This window comes from Brachionichthys hirsutus, chromosome 6, assembly GCF_040956055.1.
Source record: "Brachionichthys hirsutus isolate HB-005 chromosome 6, CSIRO-AGI_Bhir_v1, whole genome shotgun sequence".
In the NCBI taxonomy this organism is placed as follows: Eukaryota; Metazoa; Chordata; class Actinopteri; order Lophiiformes; family Brachionichthyidae; genus Brachionichthys; species Brachionichthys hirsutus.
The window spans coordinates 8359429-8383576 of record NC_090902.1 but is presented as its reverse complement, the minus strand read 5'-3'; the positions used below and the strand labels follow the sequence as shown (position 1 = coordinate 8383576).

The 24148-nt window shown below is 45.8% G+C and overlaps 2 protein-coding genes across 2 annotated transcripts; both read left to right on the top strand.

Moving 5' to 3' along the window:
* Nucleotides 1–1005: 1005 nt before the first annotated feature.
* ctbp1 (C-terminal binding protein 1) lies at nt 1006–7912 on the top strand. Its single transcript, XM_068740330.1, has 9 exons — nt 1006–1066; nt 5447–5601; nt 5736–5880; nt 5960–6166; nt 6465–6679; nt 6794–6924; nt 7005–7132; nt 7523–7640; nt 7738–7912. The coding sequence occupies exons 1-9, from the start codon at nt 1006–1008 to the stop codon at nt 7910–7912; spliced, it is 1335 nt and encodes a 444-aa protein (XP_068596431.1).
* A 10421-nt stretch (nt 7913–18333) lies between these two features.
* spon2a (spondin 2a, extracellular matrix protein) lies at nt 18334–23373 on the top strand. Its single transcript, XM_068740555.1, has 5 exons — nt 18334–18562; nt 19840–20060; nt 22284–22475; nt 22801–22972; nt 23186–23373. Exons 1-5 carry the CDS (start codon nt 18334–18336, stop codon nt 23371–23373), a joined length of 1002 nt encoding a protein of 333 aa, XP_068596656.1.
* The last annotated feature ends 775 nt before the right edge of the window (nt 23374–24148 follow it).

Below are 24148 nucleotides of genomic sequence, written 5' to 3'. Positions count from 1 at the left end.
CTTAAAGTCCCTAAATGTGTCTGTTTGGGACAGTTAGCAAACATCGGCCAGCTAGCTGTCGTGTTAGTTAGCGTTAGCTTCAGTCGCGTTTCACAAGTTAAAAAAAAGCCTTACTATTTCAACAAAATAGCTGACTTTTATACATTTGCCACAGAATGTGAGTTCAATAACTTGAGTATGTGCGTTGTGCAATATATTTATTTGTGTTATTCATCATTCAGTGACCCGGCCATCACCGAAAGCTTAGAAACATGCTAGCTAGCACCAGAAGCTAGTTAGCTACATAACGGTAACTCGGCTACTAACGAAGGGATTTCGAACCATTGTTCCATTAACTGCAGATCATCTTTAAAATTAGCTTCTCATTCTGCTGACGGTGACCGACGAGCCTGGGCGTAGTGGCCGTGGGGCCAACGTAGTGTCGATGTAAGGTTAAATAAAGTTGGGCACATCTTGGCAAACTATGATCAACAGTTTCAAGGAAAGCGATTGAGCGTGATCCGGTATCAATAAAACCAGAGCGAGCTTTGAGCTGTTATTACTTAAAAACACGCTGGACCCCCCCCCCCCGAGCTGCTATTGCATCCGGCTACATGTCGTTTTATTGACTCTTGTGTGTATATAATCTTGCAAATATTGTTTGTTGTCCTGCTCACAGATTTCAACCTTATAATTTGTCATAATTCACTTCTGTTATGAATTTGCAGTGTAAAATAAGTTTTCAACCTGACTGCCGGTGAGCATCGTTCTCCAGGTAAGTGTCTCGCTGCAAGAAAATAAAAATAAAATAATAAATAGTAATAAAAATGCTCACAGCAACCAATTCGTCTTAGTTTAATTTGGTGATCTTTTCAGTAAGTTCTTTCTCACTATTACCCATCTGCCCTTTATTTTTACATTTCTATTTATTTATTTTTACTGTGTGTGCTGGTTATTAAATTGTTAAAAGGTGCACTAAACCAATGGATATGTACTCCTCTGTCCCAGGTTCAAATTGCTTGGGCTATGGCTCTGATGGACAAACACAAACAGGTCAAACGGCAGAGACTTGACCGCATTTGTGAGGGTAAGATCTTAAAAATTCTCTCATACAAAGTTCTCAATAAGTTGAAACTTGTTTTAATCCGTCCATATTAAACCTGAAGAAAAGTGTAACGGAACCAATTTGTTCTCGCGGTGGCAGCGGTTCTCCAGTCTTATTCCGTCCATTCGTTAAATATGATTTATACAATCACTCGTGACAAAGTGTGGAACGTCAGCCCTTCATTGCCTGTGAATATGTGAGCTTTTTTAATGGCCCACTCAAATTGAGAAGTGATAGTCACTTGTGATTTTCTGGCTTCAAATACTAGGCATATTTTAAAATTTGAAAAATAAATCTGAAATTGAAGTCTTTCCAAATAACGAGTGTCAAAAAATATTTTAAACGTTATATTTAGTACATGCTGTAAAAAGGTACATGATACATATTTGTAATGTCCACGACAACCGTTTCAGTTGCAGCCTCTATTTGTGTCGATGGTATGTCGCACATTCATTGGAACCAGATGCTGACAGTTTGGTGCTGTTTTTATAGTAGCATTTAATAATATTTAATTATTGATGAATCATTGTGCTACTCTAGAAATATTATGCTTTTGATGCAATTCATTTTTCTGTAATTTATTGAAATGCTAAATCCTAGTGTCTTTGTGTTTGGCATTTTTTTTACCTGAATAAGTTATTTGAACTTGCTCGTTGAAATGCTAACCTATAATGCATTTGTTAAATCTAATAATACATTTTATAGTCACAGACACTCAATGTTTCTGCACTAGATTTAAAATTATGTTAACAGGCGATAGTTGAGCATTTACATTCAGTTAAACGTGTTCCTACAAGCAGTCGGGGTTCGTCCAGTGAAGAGCTCCAGAGTGCTAATGGGGATCAGATCTACTTGTGTGTTAAACTTGAGTGTCTGGAGATGGTCAGAGGGACAAGGTGATGGGTCTGGCTGCGATTTAGGGAAACGGGCCAGCTGTCTCTTTAAAAAAACAACAGTCCAAACCGCCTTTGGCCTCATCCTCGGCTATGCTAATGAGGTTAGTGCTGGTTAGCTGGCCCTCAATGGAGCCGTCTGTGATTGGTGGATAGCCGCGGAGGAGGGGCTGAGCAAGGATGACAGCTGGGAACCAGCCAGCCAAGAGCAGGCTGACAGAGGGACAAAAAAAAAAAAGAAAAGAAAGAAGAGCGATAGAGGGCAGAGTAAGGCAAGAGAGGGAGTGAGAGGAAGACTGGCTCACAGACTTCGCAATGCAAGGTTAGGCCCAGCGTTTGTGTGTTTTACGTTTGGAATTCGCTTTTAAAACACGTGAACTGCGCGGGGAGCGATTCGCTGCTTGGGTGTGTGCGCGTTTCTTTTTAAGTTCAGGGCGTACTGGTGTTGACGCAGCCAGGAACTGAATGGCCATGTGTGTGTGACTCGCCGCGTCTGGGTGGAGTACTGCTGCTTGCTGCATTATCATCGCTCGCCGCACCTCCCCCCTCACCTCTTACTACTCTATGCAGACAGAGCAGAGAAAGGAGGGGGGGAAAGAAAGGGAGAGGGAGAGAGGGAGAATGAATGAACCACTGAATGAATTGTATTGTGCGTGTGGCCATGCTTGAGTGTAGTAGTTCTCGGGTATACCAGTATCTTTTGACTGAGATTACTCCATGTCCAGTCCTGCTTGTATAAGTCCAGAACTCCTTTTTCAGAGGGGGGGGGGGGGGGTCTTTGTGATGAAAAGCTGTGGGTTTTTCTCCATAGTTGGTCTCTTTGTGCTTTCAGCTTTGAGCTATAGGCCTTTAAATATCCTGGAGCCGTCTGATTTAAACGTGATTGCCACTGCTTTAAGTACAATAGAGAGAATAATCGTACATTGGTACAATACTACGTAGTTTTTCTTGTTTCATTCATGCATTGGGGAATGCTTGGGCTTCAGTGGGAGTGTTTTCACCTTCGGCTACGGACTCATTCCCCCCCTCTTTGGTCTGACCGTGTACCTTCTGTAAGACCAGATGTTTCAGAGACGCTCTCCGGTGCTGCTGGGACACACACCTGTCACACAGCAGGGACGTAGTGTTGTGTGCTGGTGCTTACCAGGGTAGATCTGAATCAGAAAGATTGGCGAGAGGAAGAGTTAGAGATGTAAACAGCCGTTTATAATTTAGACCCTTGCTGCCTGTCCCCCCCCCCCCCCCAGTTTAACATCAATGCATTTTGGTGCATTGGACTTGTAACATTTAGCATTACAAGCAGATTCATTGCATTCATCATTGCACCCAACTAATAAAATAAGCTGTGCACGGAATAAATATTAATGTTGTACAACAGTGAGTAGCTGTCAATCAGATGCTGTCTAGCGGAGGTGAAAGGGGAGAAGCAGAAAAATCAGGAGGCACTTTTCCAGGCAGCAGAATTTAGGTCATGACTCAGACTGTCTCATGAACCCCCCACTGTCTCCCTTCCAAGACCCCACACTTTTCTCAACCCCCCCCCTTACCACACTTTCTCTCTGCGCGCTCTAATGCAGTGGCAAATCATGTCTGCAACTTTAACACTTAATCAAAATCGCCCAGCTTCATTAACCAGAGTCTAATCTAATCTTAGTGAGGAGTCCTGTGTGGAAGAGATGATTGGTGAAACCTGAACGGTGTATATTTGTTCCATATTTCCTTTATTGGGAACTGAAATCAATACTAACGGGCTCAGATGCCCTCTGGGCCTTGTCACTTTTATGACTCTGCACAAATGCAAACACCATCCTGGTGAGAGAAAGAATCATGGGAGTCTTAGATATTATTGGCTTCAGGGTGTGACATTTTTATCTCTTAATTTAATACACACTCACAAATTTGTGTGTTTAAGTTAATGCGTCTCGTAGTGCAGACTTGAGAAAACGATTTTTAGCTATTAGGAAAGTAACAATTTACCTAATTTTGGGACGTAATTATTTTTTAAATTGCTCGGCGCCATCATTGGACTACATCTACAAACATAGCACATGGTCATTTCTTTTGCTCGTATAGCTATTTTCCTTCTATCTCTTGCCACTATAAATGTTTTTTTTATGAACACCAGAGGACTCTAATCATGCCAGACAGACTCCAGAGAAGTTTGCAACAGATGCCCGAGATAAAGCATTTGATGCAGATTGTTAGAAATTTAGAATCTTTAATGAGAGGATAATTAGAGGCTTTATCAGGTGGGGTGAACGTTGCTTGGAGTCTCTTTCTGAACTTGCTCCTGAGCCTCCTCAGCTCGACAGAGAGGATGAGGGGGATCTTCTCCATCTTCTCTTATTGCTGCCTCCACGCTATCCAGTTCCATCCACACCACAGAGCTGACCTTTCTCTCGTGATTCAGTTTGCTTGCACCACAGCTCCTGATAGCCCCCCCCCCACACACACACACACACAAGCACACAACAGCTATAGACATTTATGCACAGCTGAAGACCATTCTAGACTTGATTCATACGCTGCTGTCATCTCCGTACCAAGAAAATCAGTGAATAAAAGAAGCTCATGTGACGAATAGGAGATAAAAAAGGTCGGTCCTTGAGATGAGGCGTCTTCAACGTAAAATGTTCTGTTTGGAATGAGAGCGCCACATGATTTAAAAACGAGCCATTGTTACAGAGGCTAACTACATAGTTTGAGTTGAATTACTTCAAACAACAAATGAGAAACTGGGTTGTTTAATTGCAGAGTCTGGTCGGGCTTTGACTTCCTTCTTTGTGAGATACAGCAGCGTTAAGAATTATTTTGAGGTTTTAGTATGCCAAGGAAACACTGGATATTCCTGTTCCAAAGTCTGATTGACTGACTTGTTTTGAGCACAAAAGCTCGCATAGAATGCTCGCGGTTCGACGCATAGTATAAACACTGGCTGTTCTTGTTCCCATGTGTGACTGACTGACTTGTTTCTGGCACAAATATCTGGCCAAGCCTCCAAGTTGGTAATAACACAGGGGTGACTGAAAGTGCGCGTGCACAATTGTGATTCAAGCGACAAGATCCAGCCTGATGATTTGCAGTAGTACTTATTTTTTTTTATAAATGCAAAACACAAGGGGAGGTTGCAGCAATAAATTGCTTTTATTGCGCACGGCCACTCTTGACTTCACTGGAAGGAATTACGACAGATTATAGCAACAGTTTACACGCGGTTACCTGGGACAGAAGAGTCAAAATAATTCAGTGGACTTTTCTTTAACGAAAACATCAAAGACCGGGAATTCTTATGTGTATAAAATAAAATAAAAATGCAGTGCATGTCATATTTATATAAATGACTTTATTTATCTTATTTCTTCCTTTTAATGTGATAAACTTTATCATGTATGACCACATTTTGGTATCCGTGCTACCCTAGTAATAGACACTAGCTATTTAATCTCATTTCGTGCTCCCGTGGTATCAGGTATCCGACCCCCCATCCTGAACGGACCGATGCACCCGCGTCCCCTGGTGGCTCTGCTGGACGGGCGTGACTGTACTGTGGAAATGCCCATCCTCAAAGACGTGGCCACAGTGGCGTTCTGCGATGCCCAGTCCACGCAGGAGATTCACGAGAAGGTAACCCCCCCCCCCCCACTCACCTGAGCATCATCAGGCGTGCACCTTGAGGATTGAGAAAGTTCTCGGGTTTCCATCCACGCGGCCAGAGGAGTGGGGACTTGTGCTGTCGCTAACCTGCGCTCCTCCCGCAGGTGCTCAATGAGGCGGTGGCGGCGCTGCTCTACCACACCATCACTCTGTCCAGAGACGATTTGGAAAAGTTTAAAGGCCTCCGCGTGATTGTCAGGATTGGCTCCGGCTTTGACAACGTTGACATAAAAGCAGCCGCTGAGCTCGGTGAGGGCTGGGTTTCGAGGTGAAATGATGTGAAGTGATGCGCAGCGTGGCTGACGGCCCTTTCCTTCTTGTCATCCAGGCATTGCCGTCTGTAATGTTCCGGCAGCCTCCGTGGAGGAGACGGCGGACACGTCGCTATGTCTGATCCTCAATCTATACAGGCGGGTTACATGGATGCACCAGGCCCTCCGGGAGGGAACCCGCGCCTCGAGCGTGGAGCAGATTAGGGAAGTAGCCGGCGGCGCTGCTCGCATCCGGGGCGAGACGCTAGGCATCATTGGGCTAGGTGAGTACGGAATGTAAACGGTTCTCTAGACTCATTCATGGGCGTCATAGCCAGGTATTCTAACCTGTTCTGGTGTCAGATTGCATTTGGCTTCTTGGCTTGTTAAAACCGTTCTGATTTCCGGTTGAGCTGCGCATGTTTTGGAATTAATGGCAGAAATGCGTTCCATTTATGGACGTGTGGTGCTTTCAAACAAACGGAAATCTTTCCGGGCGCTGGCTTGTCTGTAAGCCGGGTTTCTAGGCTGTATTAACGACGGCGCAGGGTAGATGCCCGTAACGCTTCTCCTGTCTCCCAGGGCGCGTTGGCCAAGCGGTGGCTCTGCGAGCCAAGGCCTTTGGTTTCGGCGTGATCTTCTACGATCCCTACCTGCCTGACGGCGTGGAGCGATCGCTCGGCCTGCAGCGGATGGCGACCCTACAGGACCTGCTCATCCACTCTGACTGCGTGTCCCTGCACTGCAGCCTCAACGAGCACAACCACCACCTCATAAATGACTTCACCATTAAACAGGTCTGTGGAAGCCCGCGTTTCTGCAGCCTCTGAATGCCGACTGGTCGATAAGCAGCGGCTACTTGCGAGATAAGTTCTATACGAGTTTAACATTCTGTTGCTTCTGTGGTCCAGATGCGTCAGGGAGCCTTCCTGGTAAACACGTCAAGAGGTGGCTTGGTTGATGAGAAGGCCTTGGCCCAGGCTCTGAAAGAGGGCCGGATACGAGGGGCAGCTCTGGACGTCCACGAGGCAGAACCTTTCAGGTGACCACACTAATATGAACGACTGTCTTTGACACACGGGCTCGCGCTTATGTCTGTAACAGCCTTTCCTTTCTGAACAGTTTTACAACAGGCCCTCTAAAAGATGCCCCCAACCTGATCTGTACCCCCCACACATCCTGGTACAGCGAGCAGGCTTCTGTGGAGGCCCGTGAGGAGGCAGCCAGGGAGGTTCGCCGCGCCATCACCGGTACGACACTCAAGACACCGAGCTTTAGCAGTCAGGAACTGTGTGCGTCTAACTCCGCTGCGAAATGTAAACATTTCATTTTAGGACACGAGAATTGTGTTTGGTGTGGTTGATTTACTTTAATTGTGAGTTCATATACGTGTGTCTGTGTCCGCTGCCTTCTTCAGTGCATGTCTGGATGAGACTTTAAATTATTAAAATAACAAGATGGTCCACAACAACTCCATTTATAGACGTGAGCCTCGTGGAACGCCCGAGTGGATGCTGTGCTAGCTAAATGTGCTAGCCTGTAGAGTCGTTTCGCCAGCGCAGTAAATGGAAATAAGGTGTCGCAGTTTTCCATTGGAGAGCAGGCATGAAGAGATGATGGGTGTGTTTTCTGTGCTCCAGGGCGTATCCCGGACAGCCTGAAGAACTGCGTTAATAAGGAATATTTGATGGCGGCCTCTCAGTGGCCCAGCATGGAGGCGGCCACCGTCCACCCAGAACTTAATGGAGCCACCTACAGGTGAGAGGAGAGAAAGCACCGGGGGGGGGAACCTAGACTTTTTCCATTCGGGTGCTTTTACCACAGCAGCTGTCGCATCGGTCCACGTGTGTTTCAGATTTCCTCCAGGCCTGATCAATGTGGCAGCAGCAGGGGGGCTTCCTGGAGCTGGCGGCGTGGTTGAAAGCCTTGTTACAGGAACCCTGGCCCACGCCATCGCCCCCGTCTCCCACCCGCCTCACGCCCCCTCTCCGAAGGCTGAAGCTGACAGAGACATCCCCTCTGACCAATAGCCTACACCTACGCCACCAGCACATTCCTTCACCTCTGGAAACTAACCCCCTCCACCTTCCAACATCAGACACCCCCCCCCCCCCCCCCCCCCAGTACATGGGCAGTGCCAGTTTGACCTGATGTGGATCTACAGTCTTTTTTTTTTCTTCCCCACCTCAGATCACATAACCAGCCCAGGATTGACTTATCCACAGCTAGTCTCATCCCACCCACACCCCACGGACACACACACGCATCCCACACCTTCACCCCCCCCCCCCCCCCCCCCCCCACAACGTCAGCAATAACTGATCTCAAGGATTCAATGATTGGATTGGTTTATATCCTTATTTAGCAGTTGTTTAAATGGAATGTTGGTCTGTTTTTGTTCTAGGTGTTCATGTTTGTTTATATATATATATATATATACAAAACTGGCATTTTTGACATTAGGCTTTACAGTCTGCCACTTCGTGTTGCCCTCTGACCAGTAGAGGCAGTTAAAGCCCCCCTTTTTATTGTACATTAATGGTTCATGTTACTGCTCTTCTTCTTCATTAGTTTTTCCTCCCTTTCATCCTCCATCTTCTCTGTCCTTCAACCCAGCCTGCTGGCTCAATGGCGCTCGGCAGACGCCTCTATGACGTTGACTCGGTTGTGTTGTCACAGTACATTATTCTGCTCCGTTCCTCCTCCAGATAGTGCTTTGTCATTTTTCGCCGTGTGGTGATCTGTTTGTTTCGGGCAGTCGTCCCTTTGCCTGTCGTGGATTGCTGCGTCGTGAGATGCATGAATAGTTTCTAGTGTTGTATCGGAAGCATGAAATTCCATCGGACACCAGAGTGCTGTGTGTGTGTGTGTGTGCGCGCTTCCTACTCTTGTTGCCCACATAATCAAATTTTATCGGTGTGTCAGAGCTGCGACCAGTAGAGGGCGTCACCGGACTGCAGCCGTCGTCGGTGGGGGGGGGGGGGGGGGCATGACTCCACACAGCTGAAGTTAAGAACCCAGGCGATGGACTGTCATCGCTTTGTTAAATGAGATTTTACTGCATCCCCCCCCCCCCCCATCACCACACCTCCCTGCTCCTTCCCCACTCTCACGGCCCACCCAACACCTCCTCGCCCTGCTATGATTACAAGCTGTTGTATAACTCCTCGACGCCGTCGCCCTGGTGTCCCGTGAACACCTTTCTAGTACCTCAGTAACAGATATTGAATGTACCGTGCATACCCTTTTTATTTTTTTGTACAGATTTTCTAAATACTTCTCTACTATTCTTTACCAGAAGGGTTGTCAAATTGTAGCAGTAATGATACAATAAAGAAATGCGTGACCCCCCCCCCCCCCCCCCCCCCATTAAATAAATTGAGTCAGTAAATGCTCAGGCTTCTAAACCAACGCGTTTCTCCTTGCCTTTACTGTAGATTTCCTCACTGTGGGGGAAACTCAGCACAACACTTTCCCATTGTTATCTTTCAGACTGTCGTATTTCGACTTTCATCCTCCTGGCTGATTAAAAATAAAACTCTGTCTGCTAGATTTCTTTCAGAAAGTCATCCCTCTTTTGTAAGGCTGCCCTTTCTATAGTGCATGCGAGGTAACGTTGTAGGGGGAAATACTATTGGCTTAAAGAATCTGTTATATTGCTGTTTCCATCTACTCCCGCCCCCCCCCCCCTCAGGGTGTTTCCAGCCCAAGTTGCCATTTTGTCGTGGTCAGTTTCCAGTGATGTACAGTTTTCCCCTCAGAGTCTATGAGCGACACGGAGCTTATCTGTGTTCGGAGATGCTAGGCTCCTCATGTCATGTGATGAGTATATATTTTTAAAAATAACCCCCCCGTAGTTTGGATTATGAGCATTATGGTAATCTTAAATTTTGCTGTTGATATTGATTATATATATATATATTTTCAGTTCAGCAGTGCACTGTTTTGAAGACCATTCTGTTATATTGTTGGATTTCATTTCTGTGGATATGCTTTGTGTTTTACATGTTGTACTGAAACATTTCGGAGAAAACGAGATCCCTCACCTGACTTTTTTTTTTTTTTCCTTTTTTTTTATTTTTTTTGTCTCGTCCCTGCGCTCCTCCCAGCTGTTACTCTCTTGGCCTTACTTATTCTCTCCCTGTAAAAGTTCGCTGTCCTAGAAAGTCGCCATGGAACCACTCGCTGCCTTAATACAGTTTGACCACAGCAGGTGAAGTCCGGAGACACACCCAGTTGAGAAGTGAAAACCACAGTTTGGCGCTGCTTGCAAGCTGCTCCTCGCACCCTACCGGGTCTCCACACGTCTGTCAGATAAACCACAGTTAACCTTGTGTACACAGTTTGTTTTTGGCTCCAGAGTGAATACTTACTGTGAATTAATTTAGATTAGATGTTTGTTTGTTTCTTAAACGGAGTCCCCAGTAGGGCTGGGAGCAGGAGGGCAAGCCGACACTGGTGTAGTCTGTCAAAAAGAAGAAGCAGAAACTTAAGAATTGGTCACTTTCTTTCTCTCAGGGTTCAAATGCACACATATCCTTCAGCAGTCACCCGTGTCTCACGTCTCTCGCACCAAGTTGTCCACCCTGAAAATGTAGATCCACCTCCTGCGTTTCCGGAAGCCTCCGTGCAGCGATCAGAACTTCTGTCTGTTTCGGCACTGACGTCTAACCATCTAACAAGGAATGAATGAATGTTTGAAAGTGACTGCGTGTAATGTTTAAATTGGGAAATGTATTTTTACAACATGTGAACGTGTTTTGTTTTTTTTCCACTCGGTCATTGTGAATGTTTTTTTTTTTCCTTTTCACCAGACTGCAAAAAAAAAAAAAAAAAACAACCTGTAACTAGGCTCTTAAGCTTTATTATTTTGTTTTGTTTACTTTTTTTTTATTAGAAACAATCATGTTTGTGATGGTAACTTCCAATGGTAAACTCCACACCGTATTTTAATAAACTCCTGAAAACCTTTATTTGCCGTCTCTTTCCCTTTGGCAATGCAAGTGAATTCCTTCATGGTGAGCAATGACGCTTAAATTCTGCTTTTGGTGTTCGTGTTTTGTGGTGATCATCTCTAAATTGGTTGCAATTTAGCCTCGGGTGTGTTTACAGGGATTGACATTTAAAGAAATGTTTACTACCACAGTTTTTAAGCACGTTTTATAGCTACCAGTGGTTATACAGTTCCAGTCCAGACAGTTTTACAAGTGGGCAGGCGAGGTGGGGATGTAACGGGAAAAGGGGCTTCTGTATATACACCCACTGGGCAGAGGAGGGTGGGGGGGATTATCAGACCCAAAATTGCAGCCACATGCACATAAACTGACTGAACGCTGATGTCCGCTGAGTGTCCGGATCCGCTCGCAGGTTATGCAAAGAGCTGGATTATGTCCGGACGCCACCATAATGTGGAAAGGGTTGTTTTTCAGCACGGGATGTTCAGCAAGCATCTTTTTGCTATCGGCGTCTCAGAAAACTACACTCAAACGTTCAGGCGACTCGTTTAGCTTTACGCTCCTTTACATCGCCAGATTGAGATTTTTTAAAAAGGGATTAAAATCAACATCGCACAAAATCCAGTGCCTACGTCACTGTTGCTACAGAGTTTTGTGGAGTTTGTATGTTCTCCCTGTGTCCACGTGAGCGTTCTCCGGGGTCTCCGGTTTCCTCTCGCCTCCAAATACATGCAATTTAGCTCAATTGACTACTCTAAAATTATCTGTAGTGTATGAGTGAGTGGTTGTTTGTCTCTTGTGTGGGCCCCACGATAAGCTGGCGACACATTTGGGGTGTACCCCACCTCTCGCTTATAGCGAGCTGGGCTTCTTTCTCACACGTATCAAACACACACTCCCTCACGTTGCTTCACGTTTTCGTCACTTGAGACTGTGCAACAGGGGGCAGCGGGGCATCATCCAGCTGCCCCCCCGGGTCATACGTTGCCCCTGTCGGCTGCCATGCTGTGCGGCCGGATTCTTTTATTTGTTTAAGTTTAGGAGGAGGGGGATGAAAGATAACCAGTTGCTCAAACACACTGTTTAAACCAGTATAAGTGGGGGCTGTCGGTTGCTGGGTCAGTACCTTCAGTGTAAAACAGACTAATCTGACTTTGATGTTCCTTTATTGGTTTTAGTAAGTGGGTCACCCCCCCCCAAAAAAAAAAGCATGTCAAAGGTCGGCAGGATCCATCCCACTGAAGTCCTGAGAACATCACTAAAGGTAACTCGCTGAATTTTTGGAGCCTTGATGGGGAGACAGACGTGGTTTGACGGATTGGTGTGCTTGTGAGAGACAGTAGATGTGCATGCTCATGCACGCTCGTGCATTAATGTCTGCGTGAGGAATTAGTTTCCAGACAGATGAGCTTGGATGGAATTCTGCTAAAAACAACCCCAAAGCCGAGTGGATAAATATTTGTCTTTGGTTGTCTTTGGAATGATGACATGTTGTTCCAGCCACTGAATGGCTCCGATATTGCTCAAGCTTTTCTTCGATGCTCAGACGGTACTGAAATACTTCTTGTATTTGATCTTGTGCAAACCACTTATTGATGTCGGATGCAAGTGGGATCTCATAAAATGACGAAACCCAATGGTGATTTAAGAACTTGCTCGTCTGTGCCAGGGCAACACATTTGTTTTGAAACTGTTGAAAAGGTATCGATGAGCTCTTGAATGTCACTGAATGTTGTTGCATATTTGAAGTTCAGCCAGTGATCCCGACTGATGATTTATGGATCAAACCATCTGCAAAACTCATATTCCCATCAGCCTCAAGTGCCCCGTCAAGGGCTATAGCTACTTAGCAAATGTTAGCATATGCAACACTAAGATGATGAAAATCAACATTACTTCTGTATCGCAATGAAGAGTCAGCTGGACTTGTTCAAGTTAGATCGAAGACGCTTTGCCTCTCATCCGAGAGGCTTCTTCATTCTGAGAGACTCGTAGAGAGTTTAGATACTTGTACTCTTGTTGGAGAAGGAAACAAAGAGACAAAGAAGGGAACGAAACCACCAAGGCAATCGGACTCCCCAGGCGTATTAAGCAACACACCCCTTCACCTTATGAATGCTAATGCTCCCCGGCGGTCATAAAACCTGACTAACGAATCCCCTGGAATCATTAGCATCCATAAGGTGAAGGGTTGTTGACCCCCCCCCCCCCCCCCCCACACCCTCAGGTGAGCTGCTTTGTTGGGATGGGAGTCTCTACCAGTCTCAGGACTGAAGACGCCTCCCGGATGAGAGGTGAACCGTCTTGCCGAGTCCAGTTAGAAGTTGAGAGTTACTTTCAGTGGACGCAAAATGAACTCCCCACGACAAAGCATTGATGCCATTTCATATCAGCATTGCATTATCATTGGACATTGTGTTTAATGTTAAGGGAAGACGTGTTGCCATTATTATAATGCTAGTTGTCTAAACAATGATTTTAAACTTGTTTTAATGTGAAACAGTTCATGTTAATAATGTAATATTGTTTTAACAAAATATTACATTTAATAATATTTATTTTAGGGTAGAGGCTCCAGATTCTTGCATACAATATGATTACTATTATTATACTAAACTAAAAATACTGCCTCTCTGTCTGCCTGTCTGCCTGTCTGCCTGCCTGCCTGCCTGTCTGTCTGCCTGCCTGCCTGCCTGTCTGTCTGCCTGTCTGAAGAATTTGCCGGTTTTGCAGCAGTGACAGCGAGACGATGAGTCGAGCGTGGCCTCGGCCCAAACCTCTGTGATTAGCTCATAGTTTTCCTCTTGTTGCTTCACTCCCTTGGCTCGTCTAACAGAGACACGGTCATGTGATTGACAGGAGGAAAACTTTCAGCAATCTTTCAGCACAGTCGTGCTGCTGGGCCTGGAGTCCTAACGCTAGCTCTGTGTGTGTGTGTGTGTGTGTGTGGTTTAATGTTCAGCTATGAATGTCTGCTTTCTAGTAATCAAAACAATCATCAATTCCCTCGTCGGTTTGCCAAAATACGAGCTGAAGTCAGTGCTGTCAGACTAATGTCAGCTGAAGTTATGTGTCGTTTGAATTAGGATTTGATGATTTTGTGCAGTTTTTAAAGAGAATTTAATGAGAGCACCTGTGGATCTGTGTTGATGACCTTTCACTTAATGAGCCGTCATTAATCAAAGGCAGCAGTAGGAAAGTCCGGGCTTTTTACTAACCTACTTTCAGCTGCGGATGGATGGATGGACGGACGGACGGATGGATGGATGGATGGATAGACTCTCTACACTCTGCCTTCTTTAATCTGATATATTTGTACTGAGGGCAGCCGGTCAGAAAAACCTCCCTGTTCGCCCATGTGCGTACCAGCTGTAGCAACTGGTGACCACACTCACACACACACACTCCTACACACACACACACACTCCTACACACACACACACACCTACACTCACACACACACACACACACACTGACCCGGGGGAGAAGGGCTAACTCGGCTGAGATCACAGCTGGATCTATCTTAGAACTATTTGAAAGTAAAGGGCCGTTTAAATCCCTTTGATTCTCTGTGATGTCCAATCAGTAAATTAAAACGAAAAATAAAAGCCTGTGTTTCTGCCCAGATGTCTGGAATTCAGGTTGCACGTCTGTGTTTCAGACCTCGTCCTCATTTCTGTCCCTGTGCGCACCTCTCATATCGTATCATAAGGAACAGCGTTGCTTCAGTTGTGTATGTAAATAGAGGCCAGTATGGTGTTGGTTCGCTTGCTGAATCTACTCTACCAATGAATGACAAGCTAGAGACGGACAAGAGGGAGAGAAAAGGAGGACAGTAAAGGAGAGGAGTGAGACCGTTAACTGCCTTCCCATACAAGGAGAGGATAGGGGGAGTAAAGAGGAGGAGGGGGGAAGAGAAACGAAAAGGCAGTGAGAAAGAGAGAGAGAAGGGTAATACGAGGAGATACAATCAGAGAGAGAAGGGAGGAGGAGGGAGAGAGATTTGGAAAGAGAGATAAAGACGAGGGGATAAAGGCTGATAAGGCTCCGCCGTACTGTGGAGAGGAAGAAGGGAAGCCGTGAAGCTGTATCCACTCTGAGACGCAAGTGTGATTGTGCTGAAGCCGCAGCTCCACTGAGTGGCTGATCCCGTCCAGGTAGGACAGACAGACAGACAGACAGACTGACTCCATTCATTCTCTGCAGGCTGGCTGGGTGGAGCAGCCATTCTCGAACCATGTGAGATGCAGCTAAAGGTTTCTTTATCTTTAAAATGTGTAATGTTTCAGCAGATGCATGCAGAGGCTGAAGAGTTAGCAATGCAGCTCACATGTATTTATTTATTTACACTTCAGTTACTTATTAAAAATGTATACAAAATGTGTTGTGTATATATAAAAGGGTTTTATAGAATAGCCAGCAAAATATGCATCAAGTATATGGAGGTTGCTCTTTATCATTACACTGTAGTTTATGAGTCGATTGTTCACACTGATGCTTGAACATGGAAGCAACCTTCTAATGCAGCGGTTCATGCAGGACTTCACATATAATCATCAGCAGATTGATTCATGCTTTATTGTGAATAATATTTATGTCTTGTGCAAATGGACTGATAATTACTGGAACTGTCTCATTATTTACATTTGACATGAAGTGCAGCAGAAACAAATGACACAAGAATGCTTATCAAAAAAAAAAGAGGATGTCTGCAACATTTATTTGGTTTTAGGGATGAATCATGTGTTCTTTTTCATGCAACTTCATCTTTCATGATGAACACTGCACAATGAAATTATTTCTATTTTTTACATTACGGTGCGTTACCTGTACACAAGTCAAAGTTCTGACTTGTGCATGACGGCATTATGTCTGTGTTTATGTGGATGAGCGTGTACGTGAAATCATGCGTGCATTTTACACGCACAAAAAATGTTAATTGAAGACTGTGATGCTTCTCCTTCATTGGAGTAATTTACTGCTGACCCAAAACAAAGTTTTACGGAGGAAACATTTTGAAGAAAATGGAAAATTGCCTCCCTGCCATGCTCTTGTTAAACTGAGCCTGCCTCCTCCTGTGCTGACGACTCTGTTCTTTACCTGCATGCCTGTGAATACGAGCCAGGCTGGATGTGTGTATTATCGCTGCATGAGTCTCCTGTAATTACACGGTGACGCCGCCCGTGGGGCGCAGCCTCTTCGTTTGGCTCCTCGCTGTAGCCCCATTTGGTTTAATGTGTCTCGTGCCCGACAGAAAAGCTGCTGCGTTTGTCGACGCTGACTGATCTGTGGCCTGAGCGCGGCACACACACACACACACACACACGAGCGTAAACCTTATTCTAACAAAAATAAGTATGTGCCTCTTATGGTGACATGTGTGCATTTTATGTGTGTGTGCTTGCCTGAGGAAGTTCAGTGTGTCAGTGTGGGAATTCAGAACATTTCTTTGTGTGTTATAGTGTCAGTAGGACTATTTCAGAGAAGGTCGATGGGCAGAGTGTAGCAGCAAAAATGACATGACAGCCACGAGCAGACTCCTTCACGTTATGTGAGAAAGCATGTCGAGCAAAAGAACATTTGTGTCCTCTCCTGGAATGTGTTTGCAGGACGTGACGGTGATGTCCTCTTTTCTACACTAAACATGGTGGAGGGAGCAGACAGGTAGCCGATCACATGTCGATGTGCTGAGCCTCCTTTAACCCAAAAACACAGTTTGATAAACAGAAATATAAAGATAAACAACTTGGAATCGGTCCGAAAATCATTATTATACCATTTTCCCAAAAGACGGTGACACACTTGAGGTTAGGTGCATAATGAAGTAGCTCAACTCTGAGTTTTATCTGCATCCTGCAGGTCAGCAGGGTTTCAGCAGGAGAGATGATTGGATACGAGGCAGCGAGATCCAAGCTGGGCTCTGTGTTTCCATAAGCATCTTGATGGCAGATTGTTAAACTGCGTGGTGTCTAAAACACGGCATGATCCAGCATTCAGTGACACACAAAGGGTGCGGTCAGAAAAGTGCCCGAGTTGGAGTTTTCATGCTGTATTGACAGAGTAACACTATCTGGCTGCTGGAAATAGACTTCAGGGACAATGTCAGTGGGACATGACAGTTATGTGTGTGTGTGTGTGTGTGTGTGTGTGTGTGGGTGGAAGGTGGGGGGGGGGGGCATATTTAAATGTCTGCATTCTGAAGCTGCGTGGAGATTTAGTTTTGCTATAATTACCCATAGATATCTCACAAGGCTGCAGCCACAGAAGTAATTATGTCGTCCATCCATCCATCCATCCATCCATCCATTCACCCATTCATCCATCCTCACAGCCTATCCCAGTAGTCTACAGGAGAGAGGCAGGGTTCACCCTGGACAAGCCGCCAGTTCATCGTAGGACCACATATAGATAGACAGTGATTCACACACACTCACACCTACGGACAAGTTAGTGGAACCAGTTCACCTAATTTTCATGTTTTGTTTTGGTGGTGGGAGGAACGCGGAGAACCCGGAGAGGACCCACGCAGACACAGGGAAAACATGCAAACTCCTTAAAGGCCCCGAGTTGGATTTGAACCTATGACCTTCTTGCTGTGAGACAACAGTGCAACCACTGTGCCACCGTGCCGCCCTAATCATGTCGTGAAGCCAGAAAAAAAAAATCATAACAGAGCATGTTCCAGTGCCCTCTCACCAAAATATAATAGTTAATATTGTGTATTTTGCTAAGTGTGAAATTTCTGATTTTGTTATGAATGATGAAATGCGTAGCCCCAGGCCCAGACCTCCACCAAGCAGCTCATTCCCCTCCTAATTAGATTTACACCGTCCACGTGGTGATCTGGATCATCTCCAAAAGCCACAATTCTTTTTTTTGTGCATTTATCATGCACGTGCCCCCCCCCCCCCCCCCCCCACTGCAAATAGCATGAGTCAGCGGCTGGTGGTCTGTGGATGCTCAGTCGCTGATGTCAGTAGAGCAGCAGAGCAGACAGGATCTGTCCTCAAAGATGTCATTCGATGTTTTATTTTAGGTTCGCCTCTCCTGCAGACGTTACTCTGACAGCACTGGCCGTTAACCATTTTGCCATGTTGTGGACCGACTCGCAGCCGGACCAGCCCAGACAGATGGGGAGGGGTTCTTTCACTCGAACTCTCCGGGGTCACCGGGTTCAGCAGGCTTTGTTCTAACAGAAACTAGCTGCGTTGTGATGAGAGGGCAGGGATGTAAAGTTTTCCTCCTTTCACTGATTTCCCAGAATTGTCTGGGATTGGTTTCCTAAATCTGGCAGGTTAAATACTTTTATTTCCTTGCGTGTGGATGTTATGTTCCCAAGTACTTCTGAGAGGGATAAGCTGTAATAAAAATAACTATAGGAGCGGTCTAAAAAAAAAAAAATCTTCATCGCTGTTTGTGTTTGTGCATGGAAATCAAATATATGCAAACTTGAAGTAAATCCAAACAACCATTTTTCATTTCTTCATTTCTTCCAGATGATGTCATCAGAGCACCTGAGCTGCCGTTGGCTGCTCCAGCTGCTGGCGGTGCTTCTGAAGCTTTGCCTCACTTCCTCCGGGCCGTTGCGACCACTCAATGGGACCGATTGCACATCTAAGGGCCCTGCTTCTTATATTCTGGTCTTCACAGGTCACTGGAGCCCACGGGCCTTCCCCAAGCAGTATCCACTATTCAGGCCCCCCGCACAGTGGTCAAAACTCATGGGTGAGACGGACTTTCTTGACAAAGAAATCGACGCTTGAAATCCATTTAATTCTATTGGGGAAACTGACTTCTGGCACACGACGTTGCCGAGACTTGAAATTATTATTCCAGATTCAAAGGAGGAGGTAGAAGATAGTAGTTCATGTTCATATAATGAGTGTGTGTGTGTGTGTGTGTGTGTGTGTGCGTGTGTGAAATGGGCTATGGGCTATGGGGGTGGGGGGGGGGGGGGGGCAGAAATGTTGGAAATTGAGTTTTGTAACAGCATAAGAGAAGATTGGGAGATGTGATGTTTTTCTGAAATTGTGGAGACATTTGAGAAAAGACCAAGGACACTGTCAGAGAGAAGAGGAAATGGAGTTTGCCTTGACCAAATTAAAAACTGAAGCGAGTGAGTGGGAATTGATCTTTAATGTGTTTGTTAAAACGTGACGTGCTTAAAAGTTTCAAGGTCTTGACGCTTGTGGGGGAAATTGTTAGGATGGAAATGCAATTAAGAGTATAAGCAAAAGCAGTTTGGGGTGAAACAAGATAGTGTGTAAAGTGTGCTGGGTATACGCCGTGTGTGTGTGTTGCTCATGTGTAGTGAGTGTATTAATACATGTGTCAAGAATGTTTTAAGTATAAAGCCATGGTTGTGTGTGTGTGTGTGTGTGTGCGTGCGCACGCCTGTGCACGGCTCTGAGCGGTGAAGTAAGGCAGAAACATCAGAGCCTTTGTCAGCGTGTTCCTGGCTAACCTTTCTCTGCCCTTAAAACCCACAAAGCCCGGGCCAGCGGCTCTGTGGGTTTCAATATGCAGCTCCAGAATCTGCAGCACAAACACCCTAAGCCTAAGTCAGTCTCTTATTTGCCGCAGATTTCTTAGATAGCAAGAGGTACACATGGGAATCTGGATAAAATGGTTCAATTGGCCCAAGGAATATGAATAACGGCTTTCCAAGCGGTTAAAGAATGTTTTTTTTGTGTGTGACTTCCTGACCTATCCGCCGGCAGCTTCAGCCTGTGATGCGGTTCGATCGGCGATAGATTGAAAAAAAAGATTCAGCAATACCCGTAGTGTCATGCCTGTGGGCAATTCCTACAGAATTATTAGGGTTTTTTTTTTATTGCAGCAAGGAGGAGGCAGCCATAGAAATGCATACGGGCTCCACGGTGGAAATGATCTCACTGTCTGGCTGAGGCTCTGTGGTGTTTCGTTGACACTGACGCACAAAGCCAGCGAATAAGTATCTTACTCCTGTCTTCTCGCTCTCCTGTTTCTTTCCTCCCCTTTAGCGGTCAGCCACAATCGTCATTTTCATCTGTGGGAGGAGGGCGTTCCCGCCGGCGCAGGACTACGGAGCTTCGCCGAACTTGGTTTGACGGTAGAGTTAATGAAGGCAGCCAAGGAGGCCAGGAAGAGACGCCATGTTGGCGCTATGTACCGGACGGCCGGCATCCCGAACGGCATCGGGCACAGTTCCACGGAGTTGCTCGTGCTGCCCCGGAGCTCATTGGTAGGCACAAATCGAACTTAAAGTAGAAGCAACGCTCACTCATAAATTCAAACGCATGCTCAGACTCAGTAAGTCACACAAACCATCTGTTTGACCGAATGTCTTCATGCATCTGGGGACCCGGGCTCGCACATAGTGGTGTCCATCTGCTCGCCACTTAGTTCCTCTATCCAGACTAAGTTTAGCCCAAGCGACGACGCTAAACGGCCACCGTGCACGATCTGCATTCTGTCTGCTGTCTGTCCCACTGCACTCTGTGACCGCAGGGTGAAGGGTGAAGGGTCAAGGGTGAAGTTTAGTAGAGGAGTGATTTGATATTGTGACACATCGTCACACCCTGTAAAGGGACAGTAGGGATTGTAGTTAAAGACAGGTGGACATTTGGAGTATCATTTGGATCATTTTTTGTAAATATAAATCCCGGAAGCAGCATATTTCCATGGCAGTAAAACTGCATTTTAATTTTATTTTTATGTTTATTAGGTCTAAAACAAAGGCAACGGATTTGAAACAGGAATGAGCTATGCCACTGTGAAAAGCTGATTCGTATCATTTCCAGGAAGAGAGTATTTGTTTGCGTTTAAAGAAAATTTGGCAGATGATTAAAAAAGAAAGGGAGAACATTTCCCAGCATTTGTTTGGAAATAGGTGCGTGTCCGGCTGAGACATTTGTATATTGGTTATTCCCTGCCTGAACTCAAAGGCCCTTAAAAATATAAGCAGCCTCCCTGGTAACTCATCATTTGACGTCAGCTTAGCGGTTTTTCATTAAGGCCCGTGATGACTAATTTTTAAGTGGGCCCATCTGTTTGACAGCATAGCTGGATTGTTGCGTATTTGTACTGAGCTTGACAAAGGCAGACTGAATGCCGTGAACCTGTTGACAGCTCCGTCTCTCACACACATACACAAATCTGGATCCTTTTCCCCCACTAAACCGAAACAGTCGTACGAAACGGCCCAAACATTCTGAACATGTGATTGTGATCTCCTGCATTTGCTCTTCGCCGTGTAAACTTGTTTTAATGGGGAAAAGGTGCGATGGATCATGGGAGCACTGAGTAACTGTCTGCTTGGCTTGCGTATTACAAATCGCCTCAGACTGATCAAGCCGGTGACGAGAAATAAACCTGCGTAGACGTCCTTGCGGAGCGGCCCAATGGAAATAACAGGCCAGGCTTTCCTTGGGGAAAAAAAACTGCTGTGTGAGAAGACACTGAAAAGGACAAGAGGGGGGGGGGGGGGGGGGTGTGTGTGGATATGAGCAGAGGATAGAGGGAGTCTGAGGAGGGAATGAAGGAGAAGATAAGTGGGGGGTAATGAAAAGCAACAGAGCTGCCTTTAACTTAAGGACTCCGATCCTTGCTGTGCGTCACGGGCAAGAGAACGGACCCCCACCGTCCCGCCGACAGGACCTCCCTGCTGCCCCACGCGATCCGTCGTGCCTACTGAGCTAGTCTGATTAATTTACCAGTACCCGCTCAGACTCCAGGTAATCCTTTCATATCCATTGAAAAACCTGCCCCCCCCCACTTTACTGAGCCTTAGGAGCTCAGCCCCTAACCCGGTCGCCAATCAAACGCACTCTTTCTTTGGGCGGCTTCCACCTCAGTGTGTGCTGACCCCCCCCCCCCCCCAGGCCACTTCCTGTATGAAGTCACCAGCTCTCAGGAAACATCTAGCACACGGGAGACAGTCTAACACGGCACAGGAAACTGGGTGGATGCACGCACGCACACACACACACATAGTCCCTGGGCCAACTGTAAAATGGCGATCAATGAGCCATTTATGGAATATATTTGTAAATAAATTTGGTCTCCTATGTACAATATAGTTCTCAGTGCAAATGGCGTGTGGAGGGAACATCGGAATGGATTCTAACAGTGTACAGAAATCATTCTGTCAATTTTGTGTTTAATTTTTTACATTTCCAAGGTTACAAAGTGAAGTAGCAGAATGGAATCTATCTGTGATGGCGCCTCGCGACGCTACGCTTCACTCAATACATTTTCACAAAGAGTTATAACCAAACACATCTCTGGTGAAATTCCATGTGAAATTTTAGTAATTTTAACCATTTAATTTATTTATTTTGTTTTTTAAAATGTAACTTTATCGAGAAATAATGAAATGCTGTCTGTATTTTTCTGCCTGAATCTGTCTTAACCAAATGTCCCTTTTGAGCAGCAAAGTAAAATTGACTCCCCTCTCTAACCTCAGCTGTCCCTGATGGTGAAGATCATCCCCAGCCCTGACTGGTTCGTTGGTGTGGACAGTCTAAACCTTTGCCAGGACAACCAATGGAAACAGGAAGTGACTATTGACCTCCGCCCCTTTGACGCAGGCACAGATAGTGGATTCACCTTCTCCTCTCCCAACTTCCCCACAAGCCCCCCGGACAACATCACAAAGGTGAGCTCATAAGCTCACAAGTCCAGAAACACCCGTCTTCACGCATTGACTCATTTAGCCACTGGTGCATTCCAAAGGCATCGTACCGCAGCCTTTATCCCTCGCGTAGATGCAAGGCGTTATTCTGCGATGCCTCTCTGTAAATAGCTGCTCGGCGTGGCTCACGCCTGGCCTGAAATGATGTGGAAAAGGGCCCTCTCATGCAATGGATCGCCTCTCCTTCCCCCAGCATGTGCTTAAACTGGACTGTTTGTGCATTTGTGCTTCCGCTGACAATTTGTTGGCGCTCTTTGATGAATTATGGCTTTTTCCGGGTGAACTCCAGATCACGTCTCAGATGCCAAACCATCCAGCCAACTCCTTCTTCTATCCACGCGTAGAGGAGCTTCCGCCCATCGCCAGCATAAAGATCACTCGACAGAGCCGATCGTCTGGCCGTCAAACGCCAATGTCTAATCATATCCTTCCAAACTCCATCAGTCCCTATCGCTTCTCAGGTAAAACCACACACTCCCTGGGTCTGACGATAGTACAGCAGCAACATTACACCAATTTGTTACGTCTATAATGACAATGTGGTGCAAGTCCATGAACTTGATAGGAAATGTTCTCCAGATGCTACACAATCACATTAGAAACCGTTTGAGCAGAGTATTACGTCTTTCTGTACCGACACGCTCTGCATTCATGTGACTTTCCTCTCTGTGCAGCGACACCACTGGACTGTGAAGTGTCCTTCTGGTCCTCCTGGGGTTTGTGTCTGGGCCCCTGCTCCAGAGGAGGCGTCCGCCACCGCACACGTTACATCCTCCTGCGGCCGGCCAACGCCGGCACGCCCTGCCCCGAGCTGGAGGAGCAGGCCGAATGCATCCCTCACAGCTGCATGAGACGCCAGTAAACTCCCACAGTGTCAGAAACACAGGTTACTGCTGGGTTTTCAACACTGAGACTCTCTTGTTTATTACTGCTGGACTGAGTTATCCAAACTCTCAATCAAAACTGGACTTGATGCTGCCCATGATTTTTGTGTTTGTCACAGTCAACTCCTCTGAATGTGTTTTAGTGGCGAGACGGGGGGGGGGGGGGGAGTTGAAATCTGTTTAAGATTATACTTTACATGTGTCGATATAAAAAGTGCTTTCTGTGAACTCTTGCGGATGTAGAATGGAAAACCTGCGAGGAAGCTGCTCCACAAATGCGTCTCCATTGACTTGCAGAATGAGACTTGACATGGTTAAGCCCGTAAGCTGATAACAGCACTAATCTTCAACACATGCACGCACTCTTACACGTATGTACATAAATGCCCATGCTGCATACTTTTACAAGCATGGCGGTATCAGTTTACTTGAGCAACCCGTACATCCTTGGCACATGCAGCTCTTTCAAAAATAACCCCACACACCGATTTATAAATATCCCCGTTCACGACGAGCACCTAAAAACTGACTTGGGGCTCGCAGCTTTTTGAAATGAGAAGCTCTACAAATTAAGGTGCACGTTTTTGTAGAAAATAATTTTTTATTATTATTTTTCCTTTGATATTTTTTGTATATACTGTATGATGCATTTTATCTTGTCTGACTGATCAATAAATGTGGAGGTGTGTTTTTCCAAATAGAAACACTCTGTCTTGCCGTGATTCCTTCTTTTGTGTTTTGAAAGTGCTCCGA

Excerpts from the sequence above, each read along its gene's own strand:
- ctbp1 (XM_068740330.1), top strand. The coding sequence starts at position 1,006 with ATGGCTCTGATGGACAAACACAAACAGGTCAAACGGCAGAGACTTGAC. Across the intron at positions 6,680-6,793 it reads ATGACTTCACCATTAAACAG|ATGCGTCAGGGAGCCTTCCT; the intron begins GTCTGTGGAAGC and ends TCTGTGGTCCAG. Across the intron at positions 7,641-7,737 it reads CTTAATGGAGCCACCTACAG|ATTTCCTCCAGGCCTGATCA; the intron begins GTGAGAGGAGAG and ends CGTGTGTTTCAG.
- spon2a (XM_068740555.1), top strand. The coding sequence starts at position 18,334 with ATGATGTCATCAGAGCACCTGAGCTGCCGTTGGCTGCTCCAGCTGCTG. Across the intron at positions 22,476-22,800 it reads CCCCGGACAACATCACAAAG|ATCACGTCTCAGATGCCAAA; the intron begins GTGAGCTCATAA and ends GGTGAACTCCAG. Across the intron at positions 22,973-23,185 it reads CAGTCCCTATCGCTTCTCAG|CGACACCACTGGACTGTGAA; the intron begins GTAAAACCACAC and ends CTCTCTGTGCAG.